We start from the raw sequence: 19,237 nt of genomic DNA, 5'->3' as shown, positions 1-19,237 counted from the left end.
GTTTTTTTTTTTTAAATTTATCCTCATGATTTCATGATGTATTCCGCTTTGAGCTTGCTCTCGCGGGTTTTTTCTCTTAATAGAAGTCTTTTTCTTGGAAAAATAAAAAAATAAAAAAATCATGGTCCAAATCTAGGCCTAAATTCATAGAGCACCCTTATTCATGACTTGGGGATCAGTGGCATGGTTATCTCTTACTGGCCTTCAGGTTTATTTCGAGGGACATTAGACTCATCCTTCATTATACAACGACACTCTGTGGAGTCATGCTCTCTCAAAATGTTCCTTTCACTCCTTTTAGAGCTGCTCATGCCTCAGCAGTGGGAGATTCTGGCTAGCATTGCAGCTTGGCATATTTGGAGGGCCAGATGTACAGAGGCGATAAAGGGTTCATAGATTCACCCTTCCCAGTCTATGGCTAGTATATGGACTGATACTATACACACACTAATGGCCATCTAGGCGAGCATGCAGGGATCCTGTAGAGCAGCTACAGCCAGGGGAGATACTTTTTTCAGAGTTTGGAGAGGATCTTTGTTCTTCTCTGAGTCTTCTTTAGGGTTGAGGTGGCATTTTCAGCCTCCACCTTGGATTTTTGTTAGCTCCTTTTGAGCTGTTTTTTCTCTCATGCATGACATGATGTACTCTCGCATTTGAGCTTTCTCTTGCGGCGTTCATTCATACTTAATGAAGTACTCTTTTTGAAAAAAAAAATTCCTGGTCCAAAGGCAAACTTCAAATAGGTGCCTCCATAGCCCTACTCTCCCGGCCTTCTCTTTGACCCGCCGTTCCAGGCCCATACGACCTGCTACAGCTTCATACACTGTGCTGGATGCTTCTGTACAGTCACATACCATGGTGCCACCTGTCCTCGGCCAGATCTATGCCCATAAACAAGCCATACACTTGCTATACTTCCGCTTGGACATGCCATGTGGCATCACCACATTCTCTGGCAGGATTCCATGCACCCACACATCCCTGACTTTGCTCTCGGGTGTTCTAAACAGCCAGGTACCCTTCCACCTTCCCCACACTCTCCTCATATGGGGCTTACATATGGGGAGGTGACTTTTCCAATAGAGTCATCATGCAGGACAAGACCCAATAGCAATACATAAATGGGTTGACCAAGCAAAGCTACCTGAATGCTAGCTACAAGCAATTGAGAAGGTTGAAGGAAGGACTATAAAGAACTCCACCCATTAAAGTTTTAAGGTGAGGCCTTGAAGCCTTCTCTTCTAAGATTTTACATAGATGAGGTTGAAGATTAAAGTCTTTACATGTACATGTGTGGAGATCTTGTACCAATCAATGCCAAAATGGATGTAGCTGATACTAATCAAGCGAATGCTGATTTCATCAAGTGCAAAATGACTCTTCAGATACAGAGCTAAATGTAAATGCAAATGCAATACTTGAAGGATTCTAGCTTCAATCAAGCAGTAAATGTCTGACAATCTCATTGGGGATTACAGATTCTTTGTGCAACAAATTTGGACAAATACCAGAGTCAAAGTCTGATACAATTCAAAGTAACCACAACTTGCAAACAATGTGATTGGCTTTATCCAAATGCTCATCCCAGTTCAAAGGCTAAAAGAAAGCATAGGAAAAGCTGCATTATTGCAGCAATGCTTGACATACATAGTGACAGCAGGAGAAAAGGCAACTTTGATAACACTAAAATTATAGTTTTTCAACCAAAATTGATTTTTTCCAACCAAAATTGATTTTAAGGAAAATTTGCAGAAATACCTCAACATCAGGCATTTAAAGATTCGGTCTAGATATACCACAGTGCATTACACGAAGACAATGTATGTCAATGTGCATCAAACACACCAATATTTTCCATAATGCATTGGAAGAAAACAATGGGAAGTTGCAGAAATGACTATGACATGTAGTCAGTCATCAAAGCACTTGAATGTGATGCAAAAGCAAAGATAAGGTTAAGGTCAGAGTATTAGGAAATGGAGTCAAGTTGAGTCAGTTCTGGTATGTTTTAAAGAGTCCTAGTGTGAGTTTTTTAGTACTAGGTGTCTAGGAGTGCCACGTGTCACATTGGGAATTATCCCATATACATTTGGTACTTAGTGTGTGTGTGCGCCTATCCTATAAAGGCATTGTACTTTCACTTGTCAAATCAATCAAACCTCAAGCCTTTTTTGGTTATGTAAGTACTTTCCTTTGGTTGTTCATTTCTTTCTAGCATTTCATTTCCATTTCCATTATGTTTGCTATCTAGTCTAGTCTTTCATCTCTTAGCCTAGACTACCTTGCCTCCCATCTAGTTCCAGCATGTGGTATCAGAGCCATGTGTCTAGCCCTTTCCCCACTCTCCATCCTCAATCTAAAGGATGAGGGAGGCTCACAAATGGAAGCTATCCTCTCCTCCAAGATAGAGCTCCCTTCCCCTTCAACCCATCTTCCCCGACGATTGGCTTCTCCAACAATGAGCTTCTCCAACGACTTTGTGGCTTCTCCAACAATGGATTTTCAAGGTCTCCCTCAACAAACATTGGCGATTTCAGCTGCAGCCCCGACTTTCTGTCCACTCCAACTGCCGCCCTTTTCTGCCTGCCATTCTCTACCTAGCCGCAATTCTGCCCGCCCTTTTGCCCATTTTCTGCTCCAATCTGCCCGCCATTTCTGCTCCATCTCTGCCTGCCATTTTCTGTGCCATTTCTGCCTGCCCTTTCTGCTCCACCTGCCCACCATTTACAACAGCAAGCTGCCCGAATCTATCCACCATTCTACGTCCAACTGCCCTCTTTCTACTCATTTTTTTTCTTCTACCATTTTTTGCTCAGCATTGGTACACAATGAGTGAAGGCACAGGAATGGAATGGAAAGGAAATGGAAGGCTGGAAATGAAGAGACAAGTGGAAGAGACAAGTGCAAAGCAATGATAACCAAAGTACTCACATGAATAGATAGCTTGATGTTGACTGATATGAAAAGACTCAAGACAAGTACAACACTATATTGTGTGACACTAGACTCTAGAAAACACACAATGTATATGGGATAAGTCCCATAGTGACATGTGGCACTCTAGGATATAAAGTAGAATGTTGTCTACTAACCTACACTAGAAACACCACCTAGAGACCTAGTACACTCCAAATAACTCACACTTTGACTTCATATTCTTTTTTTTTTTGCAAAAAAGAGACTTCTATTAAGTAAGAAAGAAACTCGCTAGAGCAAGCTCTGTGCAGAAATACAACATGCTAAGCATGTAATAAAAACACCTAAGAGGAATGAGGTAAGGCTGAGGCTGAAAATGCCAACTCAACCCTGTAGAAGTCTCATCAAAGAACGGAGAGTCTCTCCAATCTCTGAGAAAAGTAACTCTCCTGGAGGAGGCTGCTCTAGATGATCCCTGCATGGTCGCCCAAATGGCCATCAGAGTGTGTACCGTATCTGTCCAAGTACTGGCCAAGATCTGAGAAGGGTGAACCTAAGAACCCTCCAAAGCCTCAGCGCATCTGGCTCTCCAAATGTGCCATGCTGCAATGCTAGCTAAGACCTCCCGTGGAGAGTCAACCGAGGAATGAGCAGTCCTGAATAGAGTGGCCGGAACATCCTCTAGAGAGCACGACTCCACAAGGTGTCGTAGGATGTGAAGAGCTTGAGAGAAGTCAAGTCTCTCAAAGAAGACCTGGGGCCCTAAAAGAGTGAGCCAAGCCACTGATCCCCAGGTCATGTAGAAAGGTAGGCAAACAAAAGTGCTGAGAAGTCTTACCATCCCCTTCCATATGATTCTCGCCTGTATGCAATCCCAAAGGTAGTGTTGTATTGTCTCCAAAGCAGAAAGGCAACGAGGGCAAGAAGGGTCAGCTCCGAACCTGGATCTCCATTGGTTCACTGCTATCCCACCATGAATAGAAAGCCAAAAGAAGAGAGTGATTTTTCTATATTTCCAGAGCCTCTGCCAAAAAATTTTCTACAAGTCAGCAAAATTCTGAAAGTTCTCCCAATGAGGAGCTCTGGTAGGCCTCCAACCCCTACAGCTGAGCTGGAATTTCCTGGCATTACTAACCGTGTAACGAAAGAAGGGGATGCCCTTCTCTCGGTGCCCTTCATCTATCCATTTCCATTCCCCAGGGTCCCACTGCAAAAACTTAATTGGGACACCTCCATAGAGCCACAGCCTCCATGAGCCCAGGGCCATGAGAAGCGGGTCAGGATCTAAATACCACTGTGAAAGAGAGCCATGCTCCATGAAGCCCACTATCCTCACTGGCTGAAACGGTACCTCCAACAAGATATCGTTTGTGGATCTGGACAGCCTGCTCCCCGAAGAAACATCAAAGACTAAGGCATCCTCATGTGTGTCATGAAAAGCAATCACCTGTAAAGAAACTCCCAATCTGGAAAATGCCCCCATCCAGGTGGAGCAAGTAATAGACATGTCATCTGTGTCCACCCAATCCAAGGGCAAGGCTGCATCAATCTGCTGGACTCTCCCTGCACTTCCTCTGAGATTAAGAACCATCTGGGCCTGTCGGTCTGCAGAAAGCTTCCTGAATGCTTTCCATGCTCCCACGGTAGCTGCAGGGCCCCTCTCCCATCTTGGCCACTGCATGTAAGGAGAAGCTCTAAGTGGTCTGCCATGCTCACGCTTCATATTGACTGATATGAAAAAACTCAAGATAAGTACAACACTATATAGTGTGACACTAGACTCTAGAAAACACACAATGTATATGGGATAAGTCCCATAGTGCAGAGAACCCAAGCATGATGCAGATACGTGGTTCAATCCAAGGTGACGGTGATTTTCAAGTTCAAGTTGACACTGAATACAACCACTCATTTTATGAACGAAAAGCAATGTGAAAGCGCAATGGTGATATGAGAATTGGTACTGGCATAGTTCATCAAAATGACACAAGCACAAATGTATTTCAGAATGAGTACTGTTCCTTTGAATTCTTGGATTTGGACACTCTTGATTGTCCATCTAGTTTCCTTAGTTTCTTCAAAATAGTGCAAGGACAATCTAAGTTTTGGTACAAAACCAAAATGCCATAGAACATCCAGATCGACTCTCCATTGTGCAGACAACAAATGTCCCATAGCACTTATGTTAATTCTTGAAAATTCAGTCTCATATGACAAAGATATTCTACAATAATGTGAGCTACACACTCGAAGTCATGATTTATGCAATTGCACATGATATTTTCACATTGTAGAATATGTGCCATACACAAACATGCAGCAACATGTGTCAAGAAAAGGCCACAGATGCCATAAGAGGTGTTCGAAATGGACAGCAGATGACAAGGCTATTGTAACCAATTCGGATATTGAAAATGGCACGAGGACAATCTCAACATGAGATTTCTCAGCATGCACATCAAATCAGACCTCAAAGTGGATGAGTGGGAAGGCTTTGAGAGGTTACAAGTGATGATGCTTTCTTGTATGATTTGGGGGAAGCAATATGGTCCACATGACATTGTACTTGCAAATTTCGTAAGCGAAACCTCTACACACAAATGCGTCATTTTAGAATATCACATACCTTGACCGAGCTAGACAGTATGAGTCGACCCGTGATTGCAGACATATGTTACAAGGGGGAGGGGGTTGTAATTGTCCATTAAGCTCACAACAGAGAGACGAGCAGACTTGGGAAACACAACATCAGAATGTCACATGTGTATGAAGTTGGGTCTCATGGGTGCAGTCTGGAAAAGTGATAAACCAAGGAAAAACAAGAAAAAAGCAGGAGGCCTTGGCTCCTTGCCATTCAATCACATTTAAGGAAAGGACCCACACAACTTAGGAGCCAAACTTACATCCAAGAAGTTCACCCTTACTGCAACCCCCCTTTCATCCTTGTGTCATCCTTGTGCCCACTCTACCTGGCTGTGCCATCTACTACCCTTGTGTGTGCCATGGGGTTTTGCCATATGTGTCAATGCAAAGCGCTCTGATTTTGCTAATGGTCCTTTCTTTTATTGACTCGTGCAGCCTATATCTCAAGACATGCAACACTTCTTACACAAGAAGCCCTGGGCTAGCAGTCATACCCCCACAATTGACACCTGCTCTTCAACATGCAGCCTAATGTCAGCACACTTACATAGTCCAACATGAAACTCTATGCATTCATGTGATCTAAATATAAACAAAGATTACGAACTTGGAAAGGTGTAAAATAATTTCCATTAATGTCTATAACATAATAAGTGGATTTTACTGTTTTTATGCTCTATCACATATGTATTTTAATGATGCCACATTGCTTATCTCAGCAACTCTTCAACGTGAATCATCAAGTTACAAACCTATTAGACATTTTGGACTATGGCGCAGTTAAGTTTTCTCCAAACAGCTGCTTATTTTCCTGAAACGATGCCTTCAACCTTATGAAAAGGACAAAATTTTGAATTCTAACAGGTCTTCACATTTGAGCTATTGTGCACTTCCTTTCCTTCCAACAACCAGTCTCTCTTTTACATGAGGTGACACTCTCGACATGAGAAATGACAGAAAAATCTAGCATCCTATCTCTCTTTAGAATAAAGGGTGTGCAAATCATACCAATGCTTCCACTGAAACATGTGTCATTACGAAGCTGAAAACTCTCCATTATTGTAGACTGTTGCGTTATAAGGGTCATAAAACTGTCAGAGTGACTGCTTTTGCTTGGCCAGAGTATTGATGATCTGAAGTTGTGCTTCTTGATCTGATGGAATATGCAAAGGAAACATATGAAGAATACAGCCGCTGCCAGTGCAAGGGCAAGAATAAGAAGAAGAACCAATAATCTTCCATCAATGTTCTTATTAAGAAACTTTTCCGTGTAAGATTCACCTGTAAGAAAGGAGTATGAACTCTCTCTCTCTCTCTCTCTCTCTCTCTCTTTTCAGAGCTGCAACATGTAAATTTTTCATGGATTCACCTTTGTCCTATAAATCCTGTTGGATCTCCAATGAACATTAATAATATCAGCCCTTTCTTCCAGATCTTATACATGATACGCAGACGGGATTTGTGCATGGAAAGAGCATCTTTGATAACATTTTCTCATTTTGGGAGGCTTCGGAAGGGGCCATGCATAATGGCCACAGGCTGGCCATTCTACTCTTGAACTTTGAGAAAGCTTATGATAGGGTAGACTGGGGCTTTCTAGAGGGCACACTTACTCGTTTTGGTTTCTTAGATGCATGGATCAAAGGGGTGTCAGCCCTCTACAGATCAGCCAATAGCTAGGTTCTTATTGGTGGAGTCAGGGGTGACAGGTTTGAGATTACCAGATCAATCTTCCAGGGATGCCCCTTAGCCCCCTTTCTGTTCCTATTTGTGGCTGAAGCTATGAGCTATTACATTAGAGCTCAAGCTGGTATTGTAGGGCTCAGGCTTCCTTTGAGGCAAGAGGATGAGCTCTTAGATAGTGAGTTGGTAGATGATATGGCTGTTTTTTTGGATGCCCCTTCATAGACACTGACTTCATTCAAGATGGCATTGGGTTTGTTTTGCATTGTGGCAGGTGCCCATTAATTGGAACAAATCCAATGGCTTTTGGATCAATGATGAAAACACTCCAGACTGAGGGAACAACATAGGGTTCACTTGGATTTAGAGGGGTGTTTCCGTTGATAAGGAAAAAATGGAAAGACAACTAGGAATTATGTACTTCACCACGTCAGATAGGTGAGACTTCATAGGGATCAGCTGCAATGTGGGCTCGTAGAGGGTCAGCTTATGAACCAGATTCCAGAGCAGATATCCAGAGCACACAAATAACAAGTCAATCTCCCACACAATCTGACTAGAACACACACACATTCTTTGAAAGAGGGGAAAGACTACACAACCCGGAACAGACTGAACTCAGAACTGAACTTCCCCCCAAAAAAACTCAGAAAACAGTCAGCCTTTGAATACTATGAACCCACAGCCCACACTCCTAAGCTTCCATCAAGAACAACAGCTCGTAATTCCCACAAAGCTGCAACAGCGCCTCCTCTTCTCCCTCTCTATCAATATCCGAAAATCTCCCACAACCAAATCAACCTAATATCACAACCATGTCAAAGAGACTTCCGATTCCTTTAGGATAGCTTCTCTTCCCTCACAAGGCAGAATATGAACATCTGCAGCAAGCATCAATTGCCCAGCTCCTTTAGGACAACCATCATCGATGAAGGTCACGATCCATTGCGCCTTAGCATGCAACTCCTTGGTCCTTCTATTTCTTTGCATACAGAGTTCATGGAGTCTCTGTTGTCCAAAATCATTCAACTAGCAGACAACGGTACACAGCTATGCCTTAAGCTGTCCTAATCCATAGATCATCACCAACTACGCACAAACCCAACGGAAGACACTTCCATCAATAGCCCTACTGCCTTCATTTCTCATGGAGAGATTAGCTCACATTTATGGTGTCACCTGCACAGCCACGTAGCTTCCTCAATCAAAAAAAAAACAGAGCCCTTCCATATGATCTCAGTCAGACCATGATTCTCTACATCAGCTCACGTGCAAACGACTGTCCTGCTTGTGGCTATGCTCAGCCAACGAAACAGCTCGCTATCTCTGGAGGTCCTCAGCGCCAAGGTCTTCTCAGTGCACACAAGCTCACAAACTCCCTTACGTGAAGATAACTAACAGCGTCTGCAATAGCCCTTCTCTCCCATTCGATCTAAATTCACCACGTAGCCGTAGCCCAGGAGCGCCCAAAGCTTATCCTTTCCAAACCTGGAGTCCCTTTTTTGCCAAGCATGCAGTCGGAAATCCCCGTCTCATCACATACGTAGGCCTTTTTCTTCATAGGCACTCAGCCCTTCGCTTATGCACACACACCCTTTTTCATCTACAGAAACCCCCCTCCTACAGTGTAGCCCTTCAACCAGCTAGCAGTTGTGCTCCTTCACCTGCTCTCTCCTCTTCACCCTACGAGCCTCCCACCATCGCAATGGGCTCCAGCCAGAGCCCGCAAGCTCTTCGCAGCCCAGGTCTCTCCGCTCTCTCCTGCCACTTCCCCCTCTCTGCTAGCCCAAGCTCCACGTACCATGCTTGCTCATCGATGAGAAGCTTGCCTCTTCTATTACGTAGCCACATGTATGAGCAGGATGCCTTCCCAATCAGTCCAGCCACCTCACCAGTGACATTTTACCACTCTCAAGACATTTCCCCCAAATCACATTAAATGCACATTTTGGACCTTTAGTCACACAATTCCCACACACATTAGCATGCACATTAAAGCTTGCATGCACCCCTGTACACACACATGAAAAGCCCCTTGACATGGGCACCAAAACATGTCAAATTCCCGTAGCATGCAAGTGCACATTGACTCAGAATAATAAAATAAAGAAACCCTTCATGACTTGATTTACATGACCCCAAAAACATTTCACTTGACCACACACTAGACACCCTTGCTCTGGAAGTCTGGTACAACCACATTGCATTTCATCATTTCCCATGAAGTCCCTGCAAAACATACTTTATTATCTCAAAAAAATATATACATTAGTCTATCATGCTTGTGAAAGAAAAATTCCACAAATACCAAAAACCCACACCTACCCTGGATGTGTACAACTATGTGCCTACCCACAGCAATATACAGTGCTAAAAAACTTGATACAGATTTTGTCCTATCATTTTGCCCATCCCCAAGTTTGCAAACATTCATGTCTTACAGATAGAGGGATATAAGATTTGCATTTCTTTAGAGATATCCTCATCCATGAGGTCTTCCGGCTTATCTGGTTTCATCATAGCAGGTCCACACTCGCCCACACTCATGATCCTATGAAAGTATTTTTTTAGTCTGAAGCCATTAACTCTATTCTTATGCTGCTGACCATCCAAATCCTCAAGTTGATATGATCCATTTTTTAATTTCTTCGTCACACGAAAAGGTGCATCCCATTTGGTCACAAATTTCTTCTTGAAGGTAGAATCCGGACTACTGTTGTATCTCAAAACTAGATCACCCTCCTTGATTTTCTTATCCCTGAATTTCCTGTTTGCTCTCTTCTGATTCTCCTCTTGAACTAAAGCATAATGTTCCACCGCCTTTTGTCTATCTAGTTGTAGTTCCTGCAAATCCAATAACCAGTTCTGGAAAGTAGAATTTGAATCCTCATTTATCTTCATTAACATCTGTAATGCAGGAATTTCTACTTCCAAGGGCAACAGAGCTTCTTTCCCATAAACAAGATGAAATGGTGAAAACTGGGTGCCTTCTTTTACTGCAACTCTGTAAGCCCATAAAGCCCAGTGCAAAGCAAGATCCCACTCCTTCTCATAGGTTCTCATGATCTTTCCCATGATACTAGTACACAAACCATTAAATTTTTCATTCATCCCATTACATTGAGGGTAATATGGACTTGCATATCTGTGTTTAATCTTCAGCTTACCACATAATAAATCCATCAGTTCACTCCTGAAACCTGGACCTCTATCAGAAAGCAATTCCAGTGGCACACCAAATCTACAACAGATATCCTCATACACAAACTTACATACAGATTTTGCATTGACAGCCCGTACTGCTCGCGCTTCGGCCCATCTCGTCAAATAATCCATAGCTGTCAGCATATAACAATTTCCCCTGGCTGTCATGGGTAGAGGACCGATGGCATCTATTCCCCATTTCTTGAAAATAATATAAGCAAGCATGATATTTCTAAGTTCTGGATGTAAGATCCTCTTACTCATTTGCTGACACTGTAGGCATGACTTGCACCAATGTCTTATGTCTCTCTGGAGGGATGGCCACACGTATCCTTCTGTAAGTATTTTCCTCAGCATGATTTTGAAAGCAAAATGTCCTCCACATACTCCCTCATGATTAGCTTGTAAAATATGAAAAACTTCCTCATGCCAGGGAATTCTTCTGAGCACCAGATCAGCCCCTTTCATGTAAAGAACATCATCTATCAGACAATAAGAAGTACAGCTTTTAATAAATCTGTATTTTCTTTGTTTCGGAACTTCTTCAGGCACTTTACCAGTTAACAGGAAGCTTTCCTCACAAGCTAATGTCTCCCTTCCTTTGTATAAGGGTTCCTGCACTCCTACTGCATCAACATAGGCTGCTGTAATTTCCTGCGCAGCATCATGTGCATTTACATTCTTACCTCTTTCAATATGCTGGAATGTCCAGGCATCCAATTGATTTAACAGTTTCTTCACCGCACTTATCCATCTCTTCAGATGAACATGCTTAACCTTTCAGACACCTAAAATTTACTTCACAACCAACAGAGCATCTCCCTTAATCATGAGTCTCTTAATACCCAGACTGATGCATACTTTCAAACCTTCGAAGAGGGCTGCATATTCAGCTTCATTATTACTGTTGGCTTCAAGCTGAATTCCCATTTTCTGAATCTCATTTCCTCCAGGATCATAAATGGCAATTCCTCTTGTACTTTTATTTAAACTTTTTTTGTAAGATCCATCAAAGTGTAAAACAAATGCATCCTCTAACACTTTTTCTTCATTCATGTTAGTATTCTTCTCCACATCTTCAACTAAAATAGGTCCTTCCTTATAGGTGAGGAGATCAGCCAAGGAAGCTCTGGTAGAGTTCTCAACCAAGAAGGTAAAAAAGTACTCGTGTAACTCTACTATCCATTTAATCATGCTCTTGGAGATGTTTGTACTATTCAACATATGAGGCAGTAGTGAACATGAGGTGAGAACCACAAAAGGCCTGGACAATAGATAAGACCGGAATCTCCTACAGGCATACAAGAGGCTAGCCAGGACCAATTCAGCCGCTGAATACATTCTTTCTACTTCACTCTTCACCCTACTGGCATAGTAGATTGGCCTCATATATTTGGAACCCTCTCCCTGTTGCAAAAGAATAGCACCAATAGCATCTGGTCCCACAGACGGATTCACATAAAAAGTCCTGGAATAATCTGGTGGATTTACATTTGAAATATGAGTCAAGGATTCCTTAACTGCCTCAAACACCTCTTCACTCTCTGCCATCCATTTCAGAGGCTCAGATTTTACCACCTGCTGAAGGGGATACAAAATCTGAGATAACATATGAATAAATCTCGGCAGATACTTCACCTTTTGGAGAAAGGTATGCAATTGCTTGGTATTCTCAGGAGAGGATCGCATAACTAAAGCTTTTACTTTACTTGGATCTGGCTCAATCCCATTCTCAGATACAATATGCCCCAATATTTTAATGCTGGTCCGAGCTAACTGAGCTTTCTTAGGATTTAATTGACCACCATTATTATCAATCTCATAGAATACATGTTCCAGCTTTCCACAGTGCTCCCTTCTTCCACTGTACAACAGATGTCATCAATAAACACTTTACAAAATTAATTTAAGAAGGGTGATAAAATCAGATCTGAATTCTCCTGATAGTGCGAGGGGCCGTTGGTAACTCCAAAAGGCATTTTCCTGTAACAAAAACAGCCCCAAGGAGTAATGAAGGTAGTCTTGATTTGATCATCCTGAGCTATGGCTATTTGGAAGTACCCTGAATATCCATCACATAAGCTGTACATTTCATGACCCGCCACTTTATCAAGAATATCATCCAGAAAAGGCAGAGGATAGTGATTTCTCTTGGTCACTGCATTCAGAGGTTTGTAATCAACACAGACTCTCCATTTGTCTACACCTTTTGGCACTATGACCACATGACTTATCCAATCAGAGTGAACTACAGAATAAATTATTCCTGCCTTGAGAAGCTTATCCACTTCTTCCTTGAGCACATCTCTCTGTTCCGAATTAATCTCCTTATTTTCTGAAAAACAGGTTTGGCACCTTCCTTCAGCTCAATCCTCAGAGGCTTCCCTTTAAATCCCCTAATCTCCTCATAAGAAGTGATAAACAAATTGGGGTATTTCTGCAACATCTTAAAGTATTCCTCTTTCTCCTCAACATTGAGATCAGGATTCAATGATTGCTCAATCAACAACTGAGTTGATTCTTGAGAACATTTGGGCTGCATTAAATCCTCGATAAATTCAAACCTATCCACTTCTTCCTCACTGAACCCTGTTGCTCCCACAAAATCCACCTGTGATTCCTCATCTACCAAATCCACCAATGCTATTGTTCCTTCATCACTTTCTGAAGTCACCGAACTCTCATCCTCACTGCTGGTTTCACTTCTCTCTTCCTCTTCACTTGCTGAATCTAGGGCCGTGCTTACCATATCAAAATTCAATTTCTTCCCATTCGTATGTACTGAAAAGATTCCTTTCTGCCAATTCTGAATTGCACCTACCTTCCTCAACCACGGCCTTCCAAGAATCAAAGGATAGGCTCCCAACCCTGCAGGCATTACATGACAATCCACTCAACATGAAACACTGAATGCCTCAACCTCCAGACCAGGTACTATCCCTAAAGTCTTCACCTTGGAGTGGTTTGCCATTCTGATGCGATAACTAGAGGAGCGGGATATCTTCAATCCTAATCTTTCCACACAAGCCTGGGTAATCACAAAAATCTGTGCACCTCCATCTATATAGGCCTCTCCAAAACCCTTTCCTTTATGCCAGGCTTCTATAGCAGGTAAAAGATTCGGCAAATCTGAGACAGACATCAGCTTAATTGTACCTTTATGAAAGTTCTTCTTTGCTGGATTTACAGCCCGCCTCCATTCTTTTTTAAGCTTTGGGCATAGACCAATCATTTGAGCAAATGTAATGTTCGGTTTCCTCGCTGAGAGATCTTCCACCAAATCATAATCTCCCTGCTCCTTCCCCATGGGATAATCTGCAGTTCTGTACTTCCTTCTGGGCTTCCTGCTCTTCTTCTTTTGGTAGGTCATCATCTCCTCAGACTGCTTCCCCTTCTTTGCATTCGGACCAACCTCCTCTTCTCTATCTCTCTTCCCTAATGGCATGACATCTTTAACTTCAACTCCAACAAGCCAAATGTAACTGCCTTACCTTTCCCTTTCTCTTCTGCAGTGGCTTTACAGATTCCAGAGGTACTAGGCTGACCTGCATCTTTTACTTCTACACTATGATCATTCACCCTATTATTCAACCCTGTTGGCAATGGATAAACATCACCTCCAGCACGAGGAGGCTTATCACAGTGTGTGCTGTAATGTCCCCACTCTCCACAATTAAAGCACTGGACACAAGGTGCAAATGACCCTTGACCTTGTCCTGCCTGCCACGGGCCTGAATTATTTGAAGAAGGCATGCTGCCTCTACCATAACCACCCGATGATCTACCTCTTCCCCTACCATTCATCAAGTTCAAACTCAAACTCTTCATAAGCTCCGACATTTCATGAATTTCTTCTTTCATATTCTCCTCCTTCTTAACTTCAGGCTTCCGTATTTCTAACTTCACATGATAGATAATTTTAGGCACATGCTGAACCATTGGCATCTCTTGCATCATTTGTGACAATCTTATCTGCTTCCTCTCCTTCTCTTTTGCTACCCATAGAGCATCCTCATAAGTGACCAGCTCTTTACATTCAATCTTTATCCTAATCTCCGACTTCAGCAACAAACCTATCCTTTTTTATGACTCTGGGAGGAACTTCATGTAATAAGGCCACCTGCCATTTATTCCACAACACAGTGAACTTACCGACATACTCATCCACTAACTGAGTCGGCTGTTGCTGCAATAAACATAGCTCTCTCCAAATGCCATTAGGATCTCTAACACACATAAACCTGTCCAGGAAAGCTGTCCTCACCTCTGGATAAGTCGGGTTTCTGTGAGCACTCTGATCATCACGCATCCTTGCAGAGAAAGTCTCCAGCCAAGTTCTCGCTTCTCCCAACAGACAAAAGGATAGAATCCGAAGAAGAACTTCTGGAGCATTCCTGTCTTTAATAAGAGTTGTAAACTCCAAGCACTCTAAAAATCTCTCTGGGTCTTCATTGGGCAACCCGTGAAATCGAGGAAATTCATGAGCCATCTCTCCTCTTGACTGACTTCTCTCAAACACACTTCCAACCAGAAATACCACCCAACCTTTTCTGGGAAGAAAGCAAAAAATAATCACTCTACTGAAGGAAGCTTACCCTGCATCTGACTGGCATTCTTCTTCCTAAGAGCAATCACTTTCAAAGCCTTTTGAATCTTAGCACGGAGACGTATCACCCGAAGTTCAACATCAAGGCATCTATCTCTCCTGTGTCCACACTCCCCACATAACTCACAATGAATCACTCTCATACGAGGCTTTGTCTTCATAGTTTCAATCCCTAACCACACAGAAATTCAAACAACATTCCCCAGCAAATTCTTCTGGGCCGTTTTTTCTTGAGTACCCAATTTCAATTCAAAACTCCTCCTCTCCCCAACAGGATCGCCAAAAAAGATGATAAGGAAACAATGGAAAGACAACCAGGAATTATGTACTTCACGTCAGATAGGTGAGACTTCATAGGGATCAACTGCAAGGTGGGCTCGTAGAGGGTGAGCTTATGAACCAGATTCCAGAGCAGATATCTGGAGCACACAAATAACAAGTCAATCTCCCACACAATCTGACTAGAACACACACAGACTCTTTGAAAGAGGGGAAAGACTAGACAGCCCGAAACACACTGAACTCAGAACTGAACTTCCCCCCAAAAAAACTCAGAAAACAGTCAGCCTCAGAATACTATGAACCCACAGCCCACACTCCTAAGCTTCCATCAAGAACAACAGCTCATAATTCCCACAAAGCTGCAACAGCGTCTCCTCTTCTCCCTCTCTATCAATATCCAAAAATCTCCCACAATCAAATCAACCTAAGATCACAACCATGTCAATGAGACTTCCGATTCCTTTAGGATAGCTTCTCTTCCCTCACAAGGTAGAAGATCAGTGATTGATGAACATCTGCAGCAAGCATCAATTGCCTAGCTCCTTTATGACAACCATCATCGATGAAGGTCACGATCCATTGCGCCTTAGCCTGCAACTCCTTGGTCCTTCTATTTCTTTGCATACGGAGTTCATGGAGTCTCTGTTGTCCAAAATCCTTCAGCTAGCAGACAACGGTACACAGCTATGCCTTAAACTGTCCTAATCCATAGATCATCACCAACTATGCACAAACCCAACGGAAGACACTTCCAGCAATAGCCCTGCTGCCTTCATTTCTCACGGAGAGATTAGCTCACATTTATGGTGTCACCTGCACAACCACGTAGCTTCCTCAATCAAAAAAAAAACAGAGCCCTTCCATATGATCTCAGTCAGACCACGATTCTCTACATCAGCTCACGTGGAAATGACTGTCCTACTTGTGGCTATGCTCAGCCAATGAAACAGCTCGCTATTTCTGGAGGTCCTCAGCGCCAAGGTCTTCTCAGCGCACACAAGCTCACAAACTCCCTTACGTGAAGATAACTAACAGCGTCCGCAATAGCCCTCTCTCCCATTCGATCTAAATTCACCACGTAGCCATAGCCCAGGAGCACCCGAAGCTTATCCTTTCCAAACCTGGAGTCCCTTTTTTGCCAAGCATGCAGTCGGAAATCCCCATCTCATCACGTACGTAGGCCTTTTTCTTCATAGGCGCTCAGCCCTTCGCTTATGCACACACACCCTTTTTCATCTACGGAACCCCCCCTCCTACAATGTAGCCCTTCAACTAGCTAGCAGTTGCGCTCCTTCAGCTGCTCTCTCCTCTTCACCCTACGAGCCTCCCACCATCGCAATGGGCTCCAGCCAGCCCACAAGCTCTTCGTAGCCCAGGTCTCTCCGCTCTCTCCTGCCACTTCCCCCTCTCTGCCAGCCCAAGCTCCACGTACCATGCTTGCTCATCAACGAGAAGCTTCCCTCTTCTATTACGTAGCCACATGTATGAGCAGGATGCCTTCCCAATCAGTCCAGCCACCTCAGCCTAATCTGCCACCTCACCAGTGACATTTTACCACTCTCAAGACATTTCCCCCAAATCACATTAAATGCACATTTTGGACCTTTAGTCACACAATTCCCACACACATTAGCACGCACATTAAAGCTTGCATGCACCCCTGTACACACACATGAAAAGCCCCTTGACGTGGGCACCAAAACATGTCAAATTCCCGTAGCATGCAAGTGCACATTGACTCAGAATAATAAAATAAAGAAACCCTTCATGACTTGATTTACATGACCCCAAAAACATTTCACTTGACCACACACTAGACACCCTTGCTCTGGAAGTCTGGTACAACCACATTGCATTTCATCATTTCCCATGAAGCCCCTGCAAAACATACTTTATTATCTCAAAAAAATATATACATTAGTCCATCACGCTTGTGAATGAAAAATCCACAAATACCAAAACCCCACACCTACCCTGGATGTGTACAACTATGTGCCTACCCACAGCTATATACAGTGCTAAAAAACTTGATACAGATTTTGTCCTATCACCGTCAGATATCTGGGATGCGAGGTTGGGGTGGGCATCTCTCTGGCATAGCAGTTTGCTCCCGTGTTGGAGAGTATCAGGAGGAAACTCATCGTTTGGAGTTCATCCAAACTCGACCTTACATCGAGAGTTGTGGTTGTGAACTAGGTATTATTGGCCACTTCTTGGTTCGTTTGCTCTTGTTAGTGCAGGTCTAGAGGTTGTATCGCTCGCTCATAAGACCTATTAGGAACTCCCTATGGAGAGGTTTAGATGGCACCTCAGATGTTGTAGCCAGGGTGGCTTGGGACCCTCATTCTCCCCATAGGAAAAGGAGGACTCAATATTATTGACCTGAACTTGCAGTTTATGGCCTTGCCCTGCAAATTGTAGTACGCGGATCAGGAGCCCTGGAAAGATTTTTTCTCACACAGCATTCATTCTTGTACTCCATCTCATGGGGGAAATTGGATGGACAGCGTCAGATGGATCTTTACTTCAGCCCAATCTCAAATCTCGCCCTTCCCCTCTTATGGCTGCTATTCTGAAAGCTTGGGGCAGTTTCAGAAACACTCTACGCAGAGTTCCACCCACCTCTCATTAAGAAATTCATACGCAACCAGTCATGTGGAATGACTCGATTTTGGATGACCATGGCAGGCCATTTGGAGTGCCACATTATATGCGGTGGTCTAGATGGGAGAGGGGACCTGCTTCTACAGTAGGCGCCTCGCAGGCCTTTAGGAGACTTCCAAAGGATCAAAGACTTTTAGCAGTTGGGAACCCTAGAGGGAGTGCAGTCAGGATACAACAGATAGAGGCAGCCATTCCGCCAAAGTGGATTGACACTGATGACATGCGGATCACAGAGTCCACTTGATTGGGGAGCGTTCTCAGGGATGGGCATTCAGTTACAGATTATTGCCCTGCATGATGCACATGAGGATACCCTAGTCTTTGATGTTTAGTCAAGAGGCAGACTTACCAGATCTTCTGATGATATTCTTTTGGAGGTTGCATTTCAGCCTGTCAGGATTGCAAGTTTCATGGAGTGGGGCAAGGACTCACACTGGTATCTTGACCCCTATCCTCTTCTCCTTGCACTGGGGTCTTGGAAACTCTAGTTATATGGTGGTTCCCCTATTAGGTTTTTGTAGTGGGACCCAGGGGAGTGGGAATGGACTGATGAGGGGCACCGAGAGAAGAGCTTCCCCTTCTTTTGCTATACAGTTAGAAATGCCCGAAGATTTCAGCTCAGCAATAGAGGTTGGAGGCCCTCCAAAGCGCCTCATTGGGATAGTTTTCAGATTTCCACAGTTGTGCAGAAAAACTTTGGGCGTCGGCTCTGGAAATCCCTCAGGAATACAAAGATCACTCTTTCCTTTTGGCTTTCTATTCAATTAGGAATTGTAGTGAACCTGTGGAGATCCAGGTTCGGGGCTGATCCTACTTTTCCTTGTTGTCACATTGCAGTTGAGTCAAGACAGCATTGCCTTTGGGAGTGTAGACAGGCGAGGATGTTCTGGAAAGGTGTTGTCAGGATTTTTAGTATCTTTCATACAACACCTTTCTATATGACCTGGGGCTTAGTGGCTTGTGGCTCTCTTACTGGCCCTCAGGTGTTTTTCGAGGTACATGATCCAGATCCAGCTCTCATTGTACGCCGATACTCAGTGAAGTCTTGTTCCCTCCAGGATGTTCCCTTCACTCCTTTCAGAGCTGCTCATGCCTCAGTAGACACGTCGTGGGAGATTTTGGCTAGCATTGCAGCTTGGCATATTCGGAGAGCCAAGTGTACAGAGGGGATGGAGGGTATTCAGTTTCACCCTTCCCAGCTTATGGCCAGTATTGGAACTGACACAATACACACTCTGA

The 19,237-nt window shown here is 43.5% G+C and overlaps 1 protein-coding gene across 3 annotated transcripts in view; it reads right to left on the bottom strand.

Moving 5' to 3' along the window:
• Positions 1–19,237, bottom strand: part of LOC147887797 (receptor-like serine/threonine-protein kinase NCRK) — a 195,636-nt gene that overhangs the window by 121,931 nt on the left and 54,468 nt on the right. For all 3 annotated transcript variants that reach the window (XM_087393528.1, XM_087393527.1, XM_087393529.1), the window contains exon 5: positions 6,568–6,753. In XM_087393528.1, coding sequence (XP_087249654.1) covers positions 6,568–6,753 — 186 coding nt within the window. The remainder of the gene's footprint in view (positions 1–6,567; positions 6,754–19,237) is intronic.

Source organism: Dipteris shenzhenensis, chromosome 22, assembly GCF_047967505.1.
Source record: "Dipteris shenzhenensis isolate YYH24624 ecotype China chromosome 22, Dip_SZ_1.0, whole genome shotgun sequence".
In the NCBI taxonomy this organism is placed as follows: Eukaryota; Viridiplantae; Streptophyta; class Polypodiopsida; order Gleicheniales; family Dipteridaceae; genus Dipteris; species Dipteris shenzhenensis.
Note: the sequence above shows the minus strand (reverse complement) of the source record. Positions and strands in the feature narration are given on the sequence as shown.